The sequence below is a fragment of the Geotrypetes seraphini genome, chromosome 15 (assembly GCF_902459505.1).
Source record: "Geotrypetes seraphini chromosome 15, aGeoSer1.1, whole genome shotgun sequence".
Classification (NCBI taxonomy): Eukaryota; Metazoa; Chordata; class Amphibia; order Gymnophiona; family Dermophiidae; genus Geotrypetes; species Geotrypetes seraphini.
In genome coordinates this window covers 68,819,597-68,841,264 of record NC_047098.1, presented here as the reverse complement: position 1 = coordinate 68,841,264, position 21,668 = coordinate 68,819,597, and the positions used below count along the sequence as shown (strand labels likewise).

The window sequence follows — 21,668 nt, the reverse complement described above, 5'->3', positions numbered from 1 at the left end:
TCGGCTCTTCTGATGTGATTCGGTTCTGCGGGCGGCCACGTTGCTTAGGCCTCCCTACGGCCCTCGGTTCCCTCTTGGGATCTTAATCTGGTTCTCTCTGTTTGGTGCGCCCGCCTTTCGAGCCCTTGGACGACTGTTCTTTGAAGGACCTTACTTTGAAGGCGGTCTTTTTGGTGGCCATTACTTCTGCTAGGCGTATTTCTGAGCTGCAGGCTTTCTCTTGTAGGGCTCCCTTCTTGGAGTTGTCTAGGGAGCGGGTCGTCTTGCGGCCTGTTCCTTCCTTTCTGCCGAAGGTTGTTTCTCCTTTTCATGTCAATCAATCGGTGGTTCTCCCGGTCTTGGGTGGTCGGGAGGGCTCTTCTGAGCAACGGCAGCTGCGCAAGTTGGATGTCGGTCGGGTCCTTCGCTCTGATGTGCAGCGGACCCAGGAATTCCGGAAGTCCGATCATCTCTTTGTCCTCCTGGCTGGTCCTCGTCGGGGAGCTGGCGCTTCTAAGGCTACTATTGCGCGCTGGATCAAGGAGACGATTGCTTCGCTTATCTTCTGAAACAGCAGCCTGTTCCGGAGTTTCTCAAGGCCTCTTTCCACTCGGGGTCAGGCGGCTTCTTGGGCTGAGTCGTCGCTCGTGCCTCCGGTGGATATTTGTAAGGCTGCGGTTTGGTCCTCCTTGTATTCTTTTGTTAGACATTATCGGGTAGATGTTCAGGCGCGTCGGGACGCGGTGTTCGGTGAGCGTGTTCTGGTATCGGCCCTTCGGGGGTCCCGCCCGTGAGAGGGACTGCTTTGGTACGTCCCATTCGTAAAGTTAACCTCTACTGGTCTGGAGAGTGCTAAAGAAGGAGAAATTAGGTTCTTACCTGCTAATTTACTTTCTTTTAGCTTCTCCAGACAGTAGAGGTCCCCACCCTGTCTGTTGTTGTTGTTGTTGTTGGGGCTGTTTTCGCGGGCAGTTTTGTTTTTTGCTGCGGGTTCTAGTATTTTTCTAGGGCCGGGGAGAATTAAAGAACAGCGGCTGTGGCTCGGCTGGCTTAGCTGGCGAGCTGTGGGGACATTTTCCTTCGGGTATTTCTCCTCTGCATTTTCCAACAGCATTTGGGTATGTTATTTGTTACTCCTGTTCGGAGTATTGTTTTCTTCCTGTTTTCCAGTTCTTGGTTCTGCTTGGCTATTCGGCAGACTGAGGGAAATAGAGAAGGGAGGATAGTATATACTGTCCCAAAGTTTTGTTTTCAGTCTCCACCTGCTGGTCATGATTAGATATATACCCATTCGTAAAGTTAACCTCTACTGGTCTGGAGAAGCTAAAAGAAAGTAAATTAGCAGGTAAGAACCTAATTTCTCCTTTGACACTTAAGTAAAAGTAAAAAGTATAATGAAAAATAAATTAAAAATATACTTTAAAAAAGTACAAAAAGTGCTTAAAATAATGACTTATTGAGTAAAAAGTCAAAGTACTGCAACTTCAGCTTCATCTTTAAAAGTGAGCAACTCCCCTGCTCTTATAGACTCTATTCACTAAGCTGAATTGATCCACTCTTTGCATGACGAGGTTTGAATCCCACTCCACGTGTACTTTTAACTGCAAGCACCAAATTAAATTAGGTAAAAGTAGCAAAAATGATTACTTCAGGAAAAGTAACAAATATTATCAAAACTTTTACTTAAGTACAGTAATTAGATACATTTACCCCCTCCTTTACAAAGCCGTGCTAGCATTTTTAGCACCAGCCAGGGTGGTAAAAGCTCAGACGTTTGTAGGAATTCTATGACCGTTGGGGCTGTTACCGCAGTGACCTGTGCTAAAAACGCTAGTGTGGCTTTGTAAAGGAGAAGGTTAGTTAGTTAACTATACAGCACTCTGAATGAGGGGGCATAGGATGAAGGTGAAAGGGGATCGATTCAAAAGTAACCTCAGAAAATACTTTTTAATGGAAAGGGTGGTGAATGTTTGGAACAGAGGTGGTAGAGACAAAAAGTGTATCTGACTTCAAGAAGGAATGGGACAAGTACGTTGGCTCTGTAAGGATAGTAGATGGCATGGTTAGGCAGACTAGATAGGCCATATGGTCTTGATCGCTTTCTGAAATGATTACTGCAGCATCTGTTTCCATGATCTCTCCTGTAATAGCCTCCTCATTATTGCACTTGTCCTCTCTTAGCCCCTCACTATAGCACCTGCTTCCCTGACCTAAGGCGCCTAATGCCTAAGTGGGCTTTTCTATAGGCAGAGCGTGACTTAGGCACCATTAAAGCAAAAAACTTAGGTGTCTGAAATGTAGGCCTTCAAACCCTCGCTTACATTTCAGGCACCTATGTTTTTTCATAGGCGATTGCTAGCCGCGATATCTTTAAACGGCGCCTAAGTGTAAGTGGCATGCAGTAAGCGCCGTTTATAGAATCAGCCCCTAAATGTTTAAATGTGTTTAGTTGTGCACCTACATAAGAATTCAGACAAGGAACAGATCCATCAGAACGTGGGACTGGGTGCCTAAATGGGTCCCAGTCAGATGATTTAAGAAATCTTGCAGGTGACCAAATTGTCTAACTTGTTGAAAATAGCACATTTTACAAGCAGAGCCTTGAGACCTCCTCCCCTGCTAAAGGTCTGACCCTTTCCCATTGCTTGAGTGCTCTTTTACCTTCTCTGTGATGTGGTGTTTACAATGGTCCCTCTCAGCTGGATTCTGAGCCCTTCTGGTCTCGGCATCCAAGTCTGCAGTCACTTTAGAGACAGGCAGTAACCTGGCTGTGTTCTTCGGCAGGAGAGCAGTGTGCACGCCATGCAGCAGCGGCTAGGAGATGAGCAGTTTGCACTGCTGCGTTGCATCTTACAGGAGGCCGAGCGCATTCTTCAGGACTCCCTAAGCAGACTGGAGGATCCCGGGCACATCAGCTGTACCAGCTCAGCAGGTAACTCTCCTGCTAGTACAGCGCTTGTGGCCTTAGCTTAGAAGTCAATATTTAAAGGGCTCAGTATTCAAAGCGAGTTAATCAGCCAAAAACGGCTCCTGACCATTTGTTTGGGGCTAATGGTTCATTTTCAGTGACATATAATTAGTTAGTGCCACTGAAAATGTCTGGTTAGCCCTCAACACAAAACCAGCTAGTTTGGGGACTTTTAGGGGACGATATTCAGCACTTAACCAGCCAAGGTAGCCACATAAATAGGACTGCATAAAAGCAGGTCCTCTCTTTATTCTGTTTACTATAGCTGGTTAAGCACTGGCTATCACACTCAACTGGCTGTGGTTTAGCCAATTCCATAAACCCGGAAATTTAATGCCAGAGCCTGGATATGGCCCGGCATTGGATTTCTGGTCATAACACCAGTGGTGGTCAGCAAAACACTGAGGGCTAGATCACTAAAGCCTCCGATTGTCTAATGGTCATCACTAAACCAGTTTGACTGCTGAGCCGATGCTCTAAACCAGTGGTTCCCAACCCTGTCCTGGAGGAACACCAGGCCAATTGGGTTTTCAGGCTAGCCCTAATGAATATGCATGAAGCAAATTTGCATGCCTATCACTTCCATCATATGCAAATCTCTCTCATGCATATTCATTAGGGCTAGCCTGAAAACCCGATTGGCCTGGTGTTCTCCAGGACAGGGTTGGGAATCACTGCTCTAAACGGCTCACTGCATGGTTTCCCATGCAGTCCTACATGCTCTGATTCTGGCATGCAAATTGAGCTCATTAATATTAAAACCAGGCATCTGATCGATGCTCTAACCTTGCACGGCCAGAATTGGGTTGGTAGACCGACCCAGAAACCCCAACAGGTCTAGAGGTTTCAGGGGGGCAGGTAGGGGAGGTGAGGGGTTGGTTGGAGGGGAGTCCATTGTGGGGGGTGTTGGTTCACGACAGCAGGAGGGAGTGGGCATCTCTTCTGCTGAATTTTTTTTTTTTTATACTGGGGGGGTCATTCATCAGAGGGGTAACAGTCATCAGGGGGAGGGCTTGTTTTGTGGGTTTTTTTAATGGGGCAGATATTGTACGTGTGTATTAAAGCCTTTCTATGAAAAATTTGTGTGGGTAGAGTTAGTTGGGTATTCAGTGGCCTTTGTAACCAGTGAACTGTTGCTGAATAGTTGGATAAAGATAACAGGTTAAATTGATCCACTTAACTTGCCTGTTCATCCAGCTTTTCACCATTGACCTCTTAGCTTTTCTTTTTGTTCAAGAAGTCCATTGAATTTATTATATTCCTGGGAGTAGCTTTCTGATGGTGAGAGTGGTTTTCTGAGTTGGAACAATGTCATTTATGATGAATCTGTGAATTCAAACAGAAATTTGCAGTGTTTGACAGCTTTCTTTTTCCACTTGTTCACTCCCTACAGATTATTTGCTCTCTAGAACACAAGAAGCATCAGATGCTACTGACCGACTCCAGGATGCCTGCAGAAAATTCCAGCTAGACAGATCAGGTGAGAGACTAATCCAGCCAGGCTGCCATAGGGCCATAGAAACCTGTTAATATGCTCCACCAGATTCTTGGGTAAACAGGCATCTGCTGCTAGGTTTCCACACCGCTGGAGTCCTGGCATTTTGGAGCTCAATTGCACAACGCTGGAGCTTAGGGAATTGCTGTCAGGGCCTGTGGGAACTCTGTGTCATGTGAATACATTAGTCAAAGGAAGACTATGGTGGCTGATGCAGAGCACTAGGACAGGCAGAGCTGGGGGCTAGCACTCGCACAGTATGAAGCCCTCCCTTGTCACAGATGCCCTAGTTTGCACAAGAGGCCTTGGGCTGCTTTTCAGACTCACAGAATTTGCTCTATGCTCTCTCCTGATGCATCAGTCACAGTCCTTGATTCACACAATTACCCTGATGCTCCTTGTGGACTCTTGTGAAGCATGGGCAGAACGTAAAAAGCCCCATTCCATAGCAAAGCAGCAGATGAATCCAGACTAGTGGGTATAGCTCACATCGACCAGCAGGTGGAGATAGAGAACTGATTAACAGTTGGCCTTAAAGCCTGGTGTTCTTTCTGTTGATTCAGTTTTGCTCTATCTCCCAGCAGGGACTGAGCTAGCCCTCTAGCTCTTGGATTCTGATGCTGTCGGAGATATTGGTGTTCGGTGGACTTCCTCTGTTGAGACTCTGTCTCTTCAGTAGGATAGGGGTGCCTGGCTGAGTGGTGCCGGCTTTAGGAGTTACACCTGGGCCCCCCCAGGTCCCTACTCCACCCTCCCCTCCGGGTGATTGAGGGTTTTGTTTGTCCTGCAGGAGTCTTCTTTCTTTCTTTCTCCATTCCAGTAAAAAAAAAAAAAAAAAAGACTCGACTTCCTGTTTCTGGCTGAGCTTGGCCATCTGTGCTTTGCTGGCAGTACACTTACCAGCTGTGTCCTGGCGTCTCGGATCGCGGGAGCAGAGGGGTGAGTGTTTTCCCTGCCTCGGGGCTTGGGTGTCGCGGGCCCGACTGTAGGGGCGGTTGGGGGCGGAGTCGGGAGTCGGCGGCGTTTGCCGCGTGTAAAAAAAAAAAAAAAAAAAGCAGCCGCGCTGAAAACGCGGCATGGCAACGGAGGCCGGTCAGAGGTGTTCGCGCTGTGGAGCGCGCAGGACACCGTCGGGCCTTTGCTCGGCCGAGTGTGAGCTGGCTCTGGCTGAAGGGGCTTTGTTGCAGGCGTGTGAAATAGCGATTTCCCGGGTCGCAGAGGCACGGGACACTTCCCCGGCTCGCAAAGGTGTGTCAGAGCGGCGAGGCTCTTCCGGAGCAGGGGGAAGTTCAGCGGCGATGGGGGAGGCGGGAGCAATGGCGGAAGTCGCGGCCCCGCTCCCCGGCCCGGAGCAGGGCGTTTCGGCGGCCCTTCAGTGGGGTTCTTTTTCGCCGGAATTTGTAATGTTGATGCACAGGGCATTTTTGTTACAGGGGGCGCAGTCCGCCCCGCCGGTGCCAGTGATCAAGGTGTCCCTTCCGGTGCCCTCAACGTCGGCGGTGGTGCCTGAGGAGACAGGCAAACCTGCTGAGGGCACGGTGGGGTCGCCAGCAAGGGCGCTGGGCGCAAAGAAGCGCAGGCTCGTGGCCGTGGAGGCCGAGGATACTCTGCCTAGATCCCCTTTGTCTCTTCCAGACTCGTTGGAGGAGGGGGAGGTCCTGGATTGGGATGCAGGGGATCCCCCGGGTCAAGAAGGGGATGACCCGGCCGCGCTTAGGTTATTTCATAGGGAAGAATTGTCTTCCTTGATATCAAAGGCTTTACAGGGGCTGAATATTTCTCAGGCTGATACGGTCGTAGCAGGTAATCCCCTGATGGCGGGCACACGGAGACCTCCGAAGTCTTTTCCGGTGCATGAAGCCATGCAGGAGCTGATCTCGGCGCAATGGGATACGCCGGAAGCCAGTTTAAGGGTGGCAAAGGCCATGCGGCTTTTGTATCCGGTTGACCCGGCTGAACTGGATAAGTTTAGATTGCCCCGGGTGGATGCTTTGGTGGCCGCGGTAACCAAACGGACTACCTTACCGGTGGAGGGGGGAGTGACGTTGAAGGATGCGCAGGATAGGAAGATTGAATCTTCCTTAAAGATGTCCTTTGAGGTCGCGGCACTGACCTTACAGGCCGCCATATGCAGTTCTTATGCGGCACGAGCTTGTCTGCAGTGGTCGCAAGTGGTGTCAGATAATTTAACGGAGTCTGGTGGTCCTGTCCATGCGGAGCTGGCAGATTTGGAGTCCGGCTTGGCTTATTTGGCAGACTCTTTATATGATATTGTTAGGGCGTCGGCGAAGCAGATGTCTCTTTCAGTGGTATCTCGCAGATCCCTATGGCTACGGCATTGGGCGGCCGATGCTGCTTCCAAGCTTCGGCTGGTACGGCTCCCGTTTAAAGGAGGTTTCTTGTTTGGAGATGAGTTAGATAAACTGGTGAAAGATTTTGGGGATACCAAAACTCAGCGTTTACCGGAGGATAGGGCTAGGCCCCCGGTAAGGCCCTCAGCAGCGAGACCGCGCTTCAGGGATGTGCGGAGATCCAGGTCTGGTAAGCCTTTCTTCAGATCGGCTGCTGCTGCGTCCTCTGCTTCGAAACCACGGTTTCAGCAGAGGGGGTCCTTTCGTACGACGAGACCCTCGTCGGGGCAGTCCACACGTACCCCAGCCTCTCGCACTCCACAATGACGGGGGCGTGGCTCCCTCCGCCTTTCCCTTAGGGGGCCGGCTTTCGGAGTTCCGGGCGGAGTGGGCCACGATCACGTCAGATCAGTGGGTGTTGGACATTGTCCAAGAAGGGTACAAGTTAGAGTTCGCCTCGCCCGTCGTAGATTCTTTCTTGGTGTCCCCGTGCAATGGGGCGGCCAAGGGAGCCGCGGTCCGGTTGACTCTGCAGGGGCTGCTCGAGCTAGGGGCAGTGGTGCCGGTGCCCCCGGAAGAGGTGGGCACCGGTATATATTCCCTTTACTTCATTGTGCCAAAGAAGGGGGGGTCCTTCAGGCCGGTGCTGGATCTCAAAAGAGTCAACAGATTTCTCAGTGTTCGCCATTTCCGGATGGAGACAGTGCGCTCGGTTATTGCGGCTGTGCGACCGGGAGAGTTCCTCACGTCCCTCGACCTCAAGGAGGCATACCTCCACATTCCAATCTGGCCTCCGCATCAGCGGTATCTGCGGTTTGCGATTCTGGGCCAGCATTATCAGTTTCGGGCAATGCCCTTTGGCTTGGCAACGGCACCCCGCACCTTTTCCAAGGTCATGGTGGTGGTAGCCGCCTTCCTCCGCAGGGAAGGGATTCGGGTACACCCTTACCTAGACGACTGGTTAATCCGCGCCTCGTCCAGACAGGAGAGTGCGGCGGTTACTCAGCGAGTGATTTCTCTCCTACAGTCGTTGGGGTGGATTGTCAACTTTCCCAAAAGTTTTCTGTCCCCATCACAGTCGTTGGTGCATCTGGGGGTGCAGTTCGACACGGCTCTGGGGAAGGTGTTTCTACCCCGAGACCGGGGGGAGAAATTACAGGCTCAAATTCGCCTACTTCTCGGGACGGCCAGACCGCGAGCGTGGGATTATGTACAGGTGCTGGGTTCCATGGTGGCGACTCTGGAGGTGGTCCCCTGGGCGCGGCACCACATGAGGCCCTTGCAACAGTCTCTGCTCTCCCGCTGGTCTCCAGCTTCTCTGAACTACAATGTGCGTCTCCCATGGAGTCGTCGAGCAGCTCACAGCATGCAGTGGTGGCTCCACGAGTTGCATCTGTGGAAGGGCATGCCGTTGGCCACGCCGGACTGGATAGTGGTCACCACGGATGCCAGTCTGCAGGGTTGGGGGGCCCAATGCCTGCAGGCGTCAGTGCAGGGGAGGTGGTCCGTCCAGGAGGCCCAGTGGCCCATCAATTTGTTGGAGTTAAAGGCGGTCAGGCTGGCGCTGCTAGCTTTTCAGTCACTACTTCAGGACAAGCCGACCAGAGTCTTTTCGGACAGTGTCACGGCGGTCGCCTATGTCAATCGCCAAGGGGGCACCCGGAGTCCGCAGTTAGCAGAAGAGGCAAGAAAGTTGTTTCGATGGGCGGAGAGGCATGTGCCGCTTCTGTCGGCGGCTTACATTGCAGGTCACGAAAACGTGCAAGCGGACTTTCTCAGCAGAAATCTTCTGGATCCGGGAGAGTGGGAGTTGTCTCCTCGAGCGTTCAGCCAGCTAGTCCGTCGGTGGGGCTTGCCGGAGATGGATCTCATGGCCTCGTCCCGCAATGCGAAGGTGCCTCGGTTCTTCAGCAGACGCAAGACAGAGGGTTCGGAAGGGGTAGACGCGTTAGCTCTCCCATGGCCTCCGAATTCCCTTCTGTATGTATTCCCGCCGTGGCCCATGATAGGGCGAGTGTTACAGCGCATCTCTCGCTTTCGCGGCAGAGTCATCCTGGTGGCTCCGGATTGGCCACGTCGGCCGTGGTACGCAGATCTGATTCAGCTTGCGGTAGGCGAGCGGGTGACGTTCCAGGTAACGCCGGACTTACTGTCTCAGGGGCCCATATGGATAGAAGATCCGGCCCGCTTTGGTCTTACGGCCTGGCTATTGAGCGGTCGAGGCTAAAAAAGAAGGGCTATTCAGAGAGGGTGATCGCCACTCTGCTTAAAGCCAAGAAACTTTCGACGTCAGCCTCCTATGCGAGAGTCTGGAAGATTTTTGAGGCATGGTGCGGTCACCAGGGAGTGGCGCCCTTTAAGGCTTCTCTGCCGGCTATTCTTGCTTTCCTGCAGGAAGGCGTGGAGAAAGGGTTAGCCTACAACTCTTTAAAGGTTCAGGTGGCGGCCATTGCCTGTTACAGGGGCCGGGTGGATCGCTCGGCTCTCGCGTCGCAGCCGGACGTGGTCCGTTTCCTCAAGGGGGTGAACCATATCCGCCCGCCGGTAAAGCGTATTTGTCCAGCGTGGGATCTGAAACTCGTCCTTGGGAAGTTGCAGGGGGCACCTTTTGAGCCCCTATCAGCGGCCACGTTGAAAGATGTCACACTGAAAACAGTTTTTTTGGTGGCAATGGCTTCAGCAAGGCGAGTCTCGGAGTTGCAAGCGCTTTCTTGCAGGGAACCCTTTTTGCGTTTCTCGGAGACTGGGGTGACGGTGCGTACGGTGCCGTCCTTCCTGCCTAAGGTTATTTCGTCCTTTCATGTGAACCAGAGTCTGTTTCTGCCATCCTTCAGGAAGGAGGATTGGGGGAAGCGTTTTTTGTCGGTACGGCTTCTGGATGTCCGCCGTATGCTTCTCCATTATTTGGAGGTGACGAATGCTTTTCGCCGGTCGGACCATCTCTTTGTCGCGTTCGCGGGTAAAAACAAAGGGATGGCGGCGTCTAAAGCGTCCATTGCGCGTTGGGTCAAGGAAGCTATTGCTTCGGCTTATGTGTTATCAGGGAAGAAGGTACCGGAGCACCTGCAGGCTCATTCCACTCGGGCTTTAGCTACATCTTGGGCGGAGTCCGGGGGGATGTCATTAGAGGAGATTTGCCGGGCGGCCACTTGGTCATCAGGGAATACTTTTTCAAAGCATTATCGGTTAGATGTAGCAGCCCGTTCAGAGGCGAGTTTTGGCGCGGCAGTGCTGGCAGAGGCGGCATTGGCGTCCCACCCAGTTTGAGTTTGCTTTGCTACATCCCACTAGTCTGGATTCATCTGCTGCTTTGCTATGGAAGGTAAAATTATGGTCATACCTGTTAATTTTCTTTCCTTTAGAAGCAGCAGATGAATCCAGAGCCCCTCCCCATGGGCACGGACTGTGTGTAGGGTATTTAGGTCATTAGGTTAGCCGGGGCTATGGTTGGTAAGTGTATTATTTCATGACTGAAAAAAAAAAAAAAAAAAAAACGCATGATACGAAAAACGAGAAAATATCAATGGGATTCAAATGAGAAGGGCACGTTTGTTACTGGAATGGAGTTTGTGGCTGCTCATTCTCCTTCGGGATGCTTGGGCAAAGTGCATAACTGAATCAACAGAAAGAACACCAGGCTTTAAGGCCAACTGTTAATCAGTTCTCTATCTCCACCTGCTGGTCGATGTGAGCTATACCCACTAGTCTGGATTCATCTGCTGCTTCTAAAGGAAAGAAAATTAACAGGTATGACCATAATTTTACCTTCTTTAGCCACTCTCCAGACTAGTATAGGTATCTTGCAAGCGGGTATATATCTCATCATGACCAGCAGGTGGAGACTGAAACAAAACTGTGGAATAGTACATAATAGAAACATAGAACATGATGGCAGAAAAGGTCCACGGCCCATCTAGTCTGCCCACACTAATGGCCCATCCCCTAACTACCTCCATGAAGAGATCCCACATGCCAATCCCATCTTTTCTTAAAATCTGGCACTCTGCTTGCCTCAATTACCTGTTGTGGAAGATTATTCCAGCGATCAACCACCCTTTCGGTGAAGAAATATTTTCTGGTGTCGCCATGAAATTTCCCACCCCTGATTTTCAGCGGATGCCCTCTTGTTGCCGTGGGTCCTTTAAGGAAAAAGAGATCCTCTTCCACCTCGATACGGCCTGTGACATATTTGAACGTCTCGATCATGTCTCCCCTCTCTCTGCGTTCCTCGAGTGAGTACAGCTGCAACTTACCCAGTCGTTCCTCATACGGGAGATCCTTGAGTCCTGAGACCATCTTGGTGGCCATTTGCTGAACCGACTCAACTCTCCGCACATCTTTTAGATAATGCAGCCTCCAGAATTGTACACAGTATTCCAGATGGGGTCTCACCATGGATCTGTTCAATGGCATTATGACCTCGGGCTTACGGCTGACGAAACGTCTACGGATACAGCCCATGATTTGTCTAACCCTGGATGAAGCTTTCTCAACTTGATTGGCAGTCTTCATGTCTTCGCTAATCTCCCCCAAGTCACGTTCTGCTACAGTCCTTGCTAGGATCTCACCATTTAGGATATAAGTCCTGCATGGATTTTTGCCGCAAAGGTGCATGACCTTGCATTTTTTGGCATTGAAACTTAGTTGCCAAGTCTTTGACCAATGCTCCAGCAGGAGTAGGTCCTGCGTCATACTGTCGGGCATTGAGCTTTTGTTGGGCACTGTGCTTTCATTTGTTGTGCGGTTGCCTACCATGTTGCATAGTTTGGCATCATCGGCGAATAATGTAATTTTACCTCGAAGCCCCTCAGAAGATGTTAAATAGGATCGGGCCCAAGACCGAGCCCTGCGGCACTCCACTGATCACTTCCGTCGTATCGGAGAAGGTACCGTTTACCACTACCCTCTGAAGTCTACCTCTAAGCCCATGCGGATAATGTTTCACCCAGTCCCATCGAATTCATCTTGCTCAATAACCTGCGGTATGGGACGCTATCAAATGCTTTGCTGAAGTCCAAGTACACGACGTCCAGGGAATCCCCTATATCCAGCTTTCTTGTTACCCAGTCAAAGAAGCTGATCAGATTTGATTGGCAGGACCTACCCTTTGTAAAACCATGTTGATGGGGATCTCGTAGATTCTTCTCGTTCAGGATCGTATCCAATTGGCGTTTGATTAGTGTTTCCATAAGTTTACTCACTATCGATGTGAGACTCACTGGTCTATAATTCTCAGCCTCCGTCCAGCTATCTTCTTTGATAGCCAGCGGCAGCAAATGTATGGTTGAGGATTAACCTTATCTCTTATTCCCCCGACCTTGAAAAAGAATTCCGAAATGCGTCGGGAAGGGGAACCGATAAGGATTAAGTTAAGTGATGCACTTTTAAACCTTTTTCTATATATAAGCTATTTCAGCTACAATAAGTTATATTGATGTTATAAAATAAATAAGAAAATAGATAAAAATCTCTAAAAAAAAATATATATCTCCAAAAAACATATTGAGTACTTTCCATTTATTGGGAATGATGAAGAATTCCAACACCACTGACTCGTTTTGAGAAAGTGGAATCAGAATTCCCATTGGATTGTATAAGGTGTTTTGAGCATAACTATTATTGAGGCTACCTTTGAAATCTAAACATGCTATGGATTTTGTAGGTAAATGTCACCTAACCCTTGTAGAATGACCTCGATAGTTAGTATAATTAAGGGGTGATATGTCCATATGTGTACACTGACTCTGCCTTTGAAGTTGTAAGTCTATTGTTAATATAAAAATTTCTGAATTTGTCATCTCTTCCTCCCTTAATTCTCTAAGATATCGGTGGACTCTTTCGTGCTGTTACCCTCTTTGCCCACCTGTTGGGAGATGCCATCCTTCAGGGCAGTGCCACCTCACACACAGCCCCTATGGAGTCAGCAGACCGTATGTATACCTTTTCATTTCTGAAATATTATCACTGCCAGTCATTCAGCACATCAGGGGGCATTTGTGACTCGAGAAATGACGAGTTACTGTCTCATGGAAAGAAAAGGGTCAAAAGGTTTTGAGACTCGGGGATCATTGTTTCAAGGCATGACAGTAAACACTGTTGGGAGGTATAGAAATCAGAGGGGGTTGGGTGCTCAAGGAATAATTTGAAGGAGGGAGGGTGCTAGTGTCTCAGGGAATGACAGGCTCAAGAGGAGAGGTCTGTGTCCCAGGGAGTGAAAGAATCAGAGGATATCAGTGTCTCAAGGAATTAAAGGTTTGGGGAGGAGGGTGCTAGTGTCACAGGGAGTAATAGGTTCAGATTGGGGGAGGCCCAGTGCCTCAGGGAGTATCAATATTTTAGTAAGTATATACTGTAATATAAATAAAAAGAACCTAGGGCAATAACTACTTGCAATTTCACGAGAAACCTAGAAACTTGACGGCAAATAAAGGTTGAATGGCCTATCCAGTTTGCCCCTCCACGCATTCACTATCTCTTCTCCCTAAGAGATCCCACATGCTTGTTCCCGCTATCTTGAATTTAGATATAGTCTTCATCTCCATCACCTCCACCACTCTCTGAAGTTAAAAGGGGATAGACTCCGTACAAACATAAGGAAGTTCTTCACCTAGAGAGTGGTAGAAAACTGGAATGCTCTTCCGGAGTCTGTCATAGGGGAAAACACCCTCCAGGGATTCAAGACAAAGTTAGACAAGTTCCTGCTGAATCAGAACATACGCAGGTAGGGCTAGTCTCAGTTAGGGCACTGGTCTTTGACCTAGGGGCCGCCGTGGTCTGACCACCAGCGGCAATTCTTATGTTCTTATGAGACTAGAAACATAGAAAGATGACGGCAGATAAGGGCTACAGCCCATCAAGTCTGCCCATACCATTGACCCCCTTTTAAGTCTACTGGCCCCCTTAACTCTACTGACCTGCTCTATTAAGTCTATATCCTAGCGACCCTATTTATTGGTATGACTCCCGCAGTGATCCCACATAGGTATCCCATTTATTCTTGAAGTCTGGGATACTGCGGGCCTCGATCACCTGTACTGGAAGCTTGTTCCAATGCTCTATCACTCGTTCCGTGAAGAAGTACTTCCTGACGTCTCCACGAAACTTCCCTCCCCTGAGTTTGAGCGGATGTCCTCTTGTGTTTGAGGGTCCTTTGAGAAGAAAGATATCATCTTCCACCTCGACCCGTCCCGTGATGTACTTAAATGTCTCAATCATGTCTCCCCTCTCCCTACGCTCCTCGAGAGTATACCACTCTTTCTGTAAAGAAGTATTTTCTTTCATTACTCCTGAGTCTGTCACCCCTTAACTTCATCCTATGACCTCTCCTTCTGGAGTTTTCCTTCATTTGAAAAAGACTCACCCCCTGTACATTAATGCCACAGAGATATTTAAATGTCTCTATGATATCCCTTCTCTCGTCTTTCTTCCAGACTATACATAATAAGTTCTCTAAGTCTGTCCTCATATGATTTATGAGAAAGACCACTAACCAGTTTTATAGCAGCCCTATGGACTGACTCCATCCTTTTGAAGTTGCGGTCTCCAGAATTGCACACAGTATTCCTAATGGGGCCTCACTAGAGACTTATACAATGGTATTATCATCTCCCTTTACCTACCGGCCATTCCTCTCCTTATGCACCCAAGCATCTTCCTGGCTTTTCTACTCGTTTTGCCACCCTGAGATCATCAGACACAATCACCCCCAAGTCCCGCTCTTCTTCCGTGCACAGAAGTTCTTCGCCTCCTATACTTGACTGTTCACCTGGATTTTCACAGCCCAAGGGCATTTTTTTAGCATTAAATTGTAGTTGCCAATTACCAGACCATTCTTCCACAGTTTTCCAGATCCCACATCAAAGTTCTTCTGCAATATCACTCACAAAGATGTTAAATAGAGCTGGCCCTCCATTAACATCCTTTTCCTCCGAGCATACACCATTTACCGCTCCCCTTTGTCTCCTTCCACTTAACCAGCTTTTAATCTGGTTTGTCACTTTAGGGTCCAAAGTGCATAAACTCAGTTTATTTATCAATTGCCTATGTATTGAAAGCTTTGCTAAAGTCCAAGTTCACTACATCTAGCGACCCTCCCATATCCAACTGCTTGGTCACCCAGTCAAAGAAATCAGATTGGTCTAAGATTTGCCTCTCGTAAAACCATGCTGCATTGGGTCTTGCAGTCCATTCAATTCTAGAAATCTCACTATCCTCCACTTAAGCGTTTCCATTAGTTTACTCACTAACGAGGTCAGACTAACTGGTCTGTAATTTCCAACCTCCTTCTCACTTCCGCTCTTGTGCAGAGGGACACCATCTGCCCTTCTCCAGTTTTCTGGGACCACAGACTCTAAGGAAGCATTAAAAAGATGAGACAGCAGAGCCACCAGAATCTCTCTTGAGTATCCCGTCAGGTCCCATTGCTTTGTCTATTTTTGATTTAGCTAGTTCCTCACAAACACAGTCTTCTGAAAATCTTTCTGGATCTACTACACACCCATTCCAATTTGCATTTGTTTTCTGTGGTCCTACCCCCAGTCTTTCATCCTTGAACACAGAACAGAAATAATTGTTAAGCAGTTTATCTTTATCCTTATTAGTTTCTGCATATTTGTCCCCTTCACCCTTAAGCCTCACTATGCTATTTTGACACTTCTTCCTATCAATTACATATCTAAAAAATGTTTTGTCCCCCAATGTTACCACATTGGCTATCTTCCACTTGCATATTTTCTTTTCTGACAGCTTTTCCTGCTTCTTGTAGCTTTTCCACATATTTTTGTCTGTCTTCCTTTTATGAAGACTAGCCTTTTCCTCTCACTTTTTCAGCTACTACATTTGAGAACCAAAGTGGCCTTCTTTTCCTGCTACCTTTATGTCACCTTTAGCATAGCTCCTGCTTTTCTATTTCATTCAGCTGTTCCCATCCAACTAACTTCTCCTTGAGTTATTCCCTCATCTTGACAAAGTTAGCTCTTTTGAAGTTTAGAGCCTTCAAATTTTAGTAAGTCCTCTGGTCCCACTTTTTAATATTGAACCTCATCATTCTGTGATCACCTATCATTCTGTGATTATCCACCGTAACCTCAGAAACATGTTCCCCGTTTGTAAGCACTAAGTCCAGAATAGTTCTATCCCATGTGGGTTGGCAGTGGATAATGAGTTAAAAGCACACTATGCAGATATTAGAGCCTTTATGTTATCAATAGCTGGGGTGAAACTGTGGAATACCTTGCCAGGTCAATTACGTTTTGTGCAGAATGTACCAGCTTTAAAAGACTATTAAGACACAGTTATTTGTTGATGCATTTATCAGTTTGACAGAAGTGCAGATGTTAGTTGTAGGATGTATTGTCTTTATATTGTGTTTGTTTTTTTAGAAACCGCCTAGGTTTAGGTGGTATAGAAATTTTTTTAATAAATAATTGCCAGAACAGTTCTTCCTGTAGCAAATCCAAAATCTCCTTGCTTCTAGACGACCCCACAGCAGGGGGACAGTCCAATCAATGTCATGGAATATTAAAATCACCTATCGGTAATACTTCCCCTTTCCTAGCTATCGTCAGCATTTTTAAACTTACAAGTACACATAAGAACAACATAAAATACATTCATACAACACTTGAAATTCTTTCAATAATATCATAAATATAGAAATTAATTAATTTCCCTCCCCTAACCCACCACCATTATTACCATTAAACACACAATAGAATTATTATAAATTCATTATTAAATCAATTTATTCCCCCCATCCCCCCTTATATATATGTATACTATCAGAAGAAAATGATGCCTATTCATTGCAATATTTAACCAATGGCCCCCATATCTTTAAAAAATTGTTATAAAGATACCCGATTGTGGGGCAAATGCAAAAGTTGTCTCAGGGTGCCTCAGTCCCTTGAGCCTGCTCTGAGCATATTCTTCCAATGTTATCCCTCAGGATACAGTGCACAGCTGTGCTGGCCTCTGCAAACTGTAAACAGCCACACTATCCAAGCTCCAGCCTTGAAATATCCCTTCCCCTCTAAGAAGTGCATATTCAGCACATATTCTTATCAGGCTAGGCACACCTCACTCAATTTGGTGTGCAGCCAGAATTACCATCTAACCCCTTTTTCAGACAACTTTCACCGTGATTGTTGCAGTTGTCTGGGTCCAGAATGTTGGTGCTTGTATTTCTCAAGCTGATACGTTTTTAACTTTGTGCTTCTTTGGTCCGTAGTGTTGTTTGAGACCTGTAAGCAGTGTGGGGCTGAAGCACTCTCCTGCCTCTCCTTCTTGAAGACAGAGGCATCACTTGTAACGTTAGAGCTTACAGCCCTTCGTGACTGTCTTAGTAGAATGGCAGCCATCGGAGAGGTAAGATTCTAGAACTTTCCATCTAGAAAAATGCTGCTGTTAATGTGAAACAGGGTAGGGTGACAAGTAATCCTCTCAGAAATGCAAAGATGCCAAGTTGCCCATTGCAATATCTACTTTTATGATACATCTAACTAATCTCTATTTTACTTTCATGTGTCTTTGGTTTTTGACCACTTGTAAACTGAGTCGAGCTCCAGCGGGAGATGACCCGGTATATAAACTGAAGACTAGATTAGATTAGATTCCAGGGTAGGGACTTTTTGGCCAGTCTGGTTTTGAGCACTGTGAGATTTTTAGCGCTGTTCCTGCCCACATTGAGGTGTCTAATCTAAGGTATAACCATTTACGCCAGATCAATGACAGGCATGGATGGACGCACCTGCATCATGTGTAACTTAAAGTAGTCGATAATTTATGCACACAAATTGGAGACATGTCCATGTCCTGCCTAACTGAACACCATCTTGCAGATGCACTCTATAGCACTTGTGTGCAAAATTGGCAGCTTTTCCAAAGCAGGACTTTTAAGTGCCATTTGGACACTGCTGGTCAGGCACCTATACACTTAGGCACTGGACTTTTGGGAGAGCCAACTGTGAGTATCCGGGCTGTCCTTTACCTCCCTCAGAGCTTCAACAGTAGCTATTTATTTCCCACAGCTTGATATACCACATGGGCCCTTACTTGTTTCAATACAGTGTGCCTCTTTGACCCACCTCCCCACAGCATCACTTCCTGCTCTCCCTCCTCACCTCCCTGGGCACCTGTTTCTTTTTTTATATAAATTCTTTATTCATTTTTCATCTTATAGCAAATATATATAATAAACATTTATCAATAAATACATCTCTTGAAATTTATCATTTATGATATTCATAGATGAAGATTTTATCCCATCCCTCCCTCCCATTCAATCAAGCATTCAATCAATATAACACATCAATAAACTTTCCTAATAATCTAATCTTTTAATAAATTTTAATTCCCCCTCCCAACCCTTCTATCTTAATATTGTAAATATAATATAAACTGATGTCTATTCATTGCAATATTTTGTTAATGGTCCCCCAAATTTCTTTAAATTTATTAAAATTCCCTTTTTGCACCTGTTTCTACTGCTGGGGGAGGTGGGGGCAGAGAGTCAAGATGGCAGGGCATCTTTTGCGTTTGCTGCTGAAGTTCTCGGGGTGGCCCAAGGGAGGCAGAAGATAGACCAACTGTGAAAAAGTCCCAGGCCCCCAACTGATGGGGGGGCCCAATCAGAAGGATCCAAAGGTCACGTCCCCCACCTTATCTGTGCACTTAGGCACACTTTGCATGCACAGTACCGTTATAGATTTACCTTTTATATCTTTAATCATACTAGCAAATTCTGAAGTAAATACACATAATTGAGAAAGTATCTTATAATAAGCCTTCAGTTTGAGAAACTATTATACATACATCTTTTAAAGAGCTATCTTGAGGAGGCCCTCCCCCTACCTGCTGCCTTTAGCTCGTGTGGAAGAAAAATGACCTCTGGGCATTAATACTTTGGCATAGAAATTTCTATACTTCTTCCAGTTACCATGAACAAAGGCTACAGCATAGATCCAAGATGGCATTTCAGACAGGAGTGTGAAGCGCAGCTCCGCGCCTCACTGTCGGTACTCCCTTACCCAGCTTTGATTTTTGACTTTGTAATTCCCTTGGCAAGTGAGCTCTCGTTATTCGGGAGCCTGTTTGCCTAGCTTGCATCAATGGGCAAGAGGAGGATTCTCTCAGCCGGGACCTCCGGGCAGGCTGGAGGCTCGAGACTCATCCCGATAACCCTGGACGCTGGAGTAGCGCGTCAGTCTCAGGGGATGCCCTAGACCTCGAGAGGATTGCCGAATACATCGGCAACCCTCAGTTCGGATTGGGCTTCTCTGAGCCCGATACAGAGGCAGCCTCCACCCCAACTTGAGGGAGGAATATCGGCAGTGGAAGCGGCAACCCAGCTCTCCCAGGAAGGTAGACAACTGGATAGCCCCAAAGGAGAAGTGCCAGACATTAGACCATTCTTCTAACTTTTGCAGTTCTTTTTCATGTTTTTCACTCTTGGTATCATCAACAAAAAGGCAAATCTTACCTTCTAATCCTTCAGCAAAGTCACTATCAAACATATTGAACAGAATCGGCCCCAGCACCACTACTCCACTACTCATCTTTCCTTCCTCCAAGCAAATTTTATTAACTGCCACTCTCTGGCATCTGTCTGTCAACCAGTTTCTAATCCAGTTCACCACTTTGGGTCATAACTTCAGTACAAGTAGCTGAAATCTAAGTAAATTACATCTAGTGCATGTCCTTGATCCAGTTCTCTGGTCGCCCAATCAAAGAATTCAATCAGGTTCGTTTGGCACGATTTACTTTTAGTAAAGCCATGTTGCCTCAGATCTTGTAACCCATTAAATTCTAGGAAATTCACTATCCTTTCCTTCAGCAGCACTTCCATTATTTTTTCAGGAACTGAAGTGAGGCTTTCCGGCCTATAGTTTCCCGCTTCATCTCTGTGACCACTTTTGTGAAGAGGGAACACATCCACTCTTCAATCCTACAGAACCACTCCCATCTCCCTCTCTGAGCTCCCTCAATATCCTGGGATGGATCCCGTCTGGTCCTGTGGCTTTGTCTACCTTCAAATTTTCAAGTTGTTCCTAAACACTTTCTTCCTTGAATGGCACGGTATTCACTCCATTCTAATCTCCAGGATTTTCTTCCATGAATACAGAAGTATTTATTTAGCACGTTTGCTTTTTCCTCATCACTCTTTCAGTCACGCAATTCCATTTTTTGTCTTCCTCCTTTCACTAATATACCAGAAAATTTTTGTCTCCCTTTTTTTATATTTCTAGCCATTTGCTCTTCTGCTTGTGCTTTCATCCAGTATTCCTTTCTGTACTTGTTTTCTTGAGTTTTTTCTATTTCACGAATGCCAACTCTTGCCTTTTTTTTCTCCACCACTAGTTTGGAGAACCATGTTGGTTTCCTTGTTCATATCTATTTTCCTCACATAAAGATCAGTATTGTTCCTTTCAGCTTGCATTACTGTTTTTCCACTTCTTTTATGTCCTTCTATCCTATAAGCTCTTTTTTCAGGTACTCTCCCATGCTACTAAAATCCAAATGTTTGAAAACCAGGACTTGGAGTTTTGTGTGTCCGCCCTCCACTTTAGCTGTTATATCAAGTTTAATGATTGCTACTTGCCAAGTGGGCACCCGCTCGGACATTAGAGACACGTTCACCATTTCTAAGCACCAAATCCAGTATTGCTTTTTCCCTCATGAGTTCCATTACCATTTGTCTGAGCATAGCCCCTTAAAAGGCATCTATGATCTCACTGATTCTTTCCAATTCTGCAGACAGAACTTTCCAGTCCACATCCAGCAAGTTGAAATTGCCTAACAAAAGCACCTCCCCTTTCTTTCCCAACTTTTGGATATCTGCAACCAGATCTTTATCAATTTGCTGTGACTGAGTCAGATGTCTGCAGACAACACCCACATAAATAGATATGCCATCTTCTCTTTTGAAAGCCATCTGTATTTTCTGAAACAGTTAGGGAGGGATTGGGGGGTTTTCTATTTTATTTACAATTGTTAAACATATTAAATGTATTACATAATATTTAAATTATTATCAAATATGAATATAAGAATGATATGTTGTACTTAAAGTGTTACATGTAGGAAAATCAAGTGTGTATTTATAAGGTCATATGAATTATTCTGATACACTTGTTGTAATATGCAAAAATGAATAAAGAAATAAAAAAAAAAAAAAAAGAAAGCCATCTGTATTGCTTCTTTTTTTCCACAGGCCCCCTGCGTTTCATGAGCTACTCCTCTGCCTTTTTGCCCATCTCTGACCTTCCTATAAAAATTATAGCCCAGTACGTTTGCATCCTGTCCAAGGGTAGACATGTCTTGCTTGTATACTCTTTTCAAAAATACTAGAACTAGGAAGCATGCAATGAAACTACTAAGTAGTACATTTAAATCAGACCGGAGAAAATATTTCTTCACTCGGTATTTAATTACATGCTAGAATTTGTTGCCAGAGAATGTAGTGAAAGCAGTTAGCTTAGCAGGTTTGAAAAAGGTTTGGATCATTTCCTAAAACAAAAGCCTATAAGCCATTCTTAAGATAGACTTGGGAAAATCCACTCTTTATTCCTAGGATAAGTAGCATAAAATCAGTTTGCTTTTTGGGGATCTAGCTAGGTACTTGGGAACTGTTGGAAACAGGATACCAGGCTTCATGGACCTTCAGTCTGTCCCAGTATAGCAATTCTTATGTTCTTGTGTGAGCTAAGTATAGTACAATCAAGCCATTGTGACATCACTGCTGAGGTTGGCTCTTAGGCATTGATGGAATGAGGCATTATGACATCACAATCTCAGCTCTGGAATGTTGCTACTCTTTGGGTTTCTGCCAGGTCTTTGGGACCTGGGTTGGCCACTTTTGGAAACAGGATACTGGACT

At 46.5% G+C, this 21,668-nt stretch overlaps 1 protein-coding gene across 6 annotated transcripts in view; it reads left to right on the top strand.

Annotated features, from left to right (window-relative positions):
* HIP1 (huntingtin interacting protein 1) overlaps positions 1-21,668 on the top strand; it is a 180,735-nt gene that overhangs the window by 120,511 nt on the left and 38,556 nt on the right. For all 6 annotated transcript variants that reach the window (XM_033921606.1, XM_033921605.1, XM_033921610.1 and 3 more), the window contains 4 exons: positions 2,764-2,911; positions 4,341-4,427; positions 12,616-12,723; positions 17,022-17,158. In XM_033921606.1, the coding sequence (XP_033777497.1) occupies positions 2,764-2,911; positions 4,341-4,427; positions 12,616-12,723; positions 17,022-17,158 (480 nt within the window). The remainder of the gene's footprint in view (positions 1-2,763; positions 2,912-4,340; positions 4,428-12,615; positions 12,724-17,021; positions 17,159-21,668) is intronic.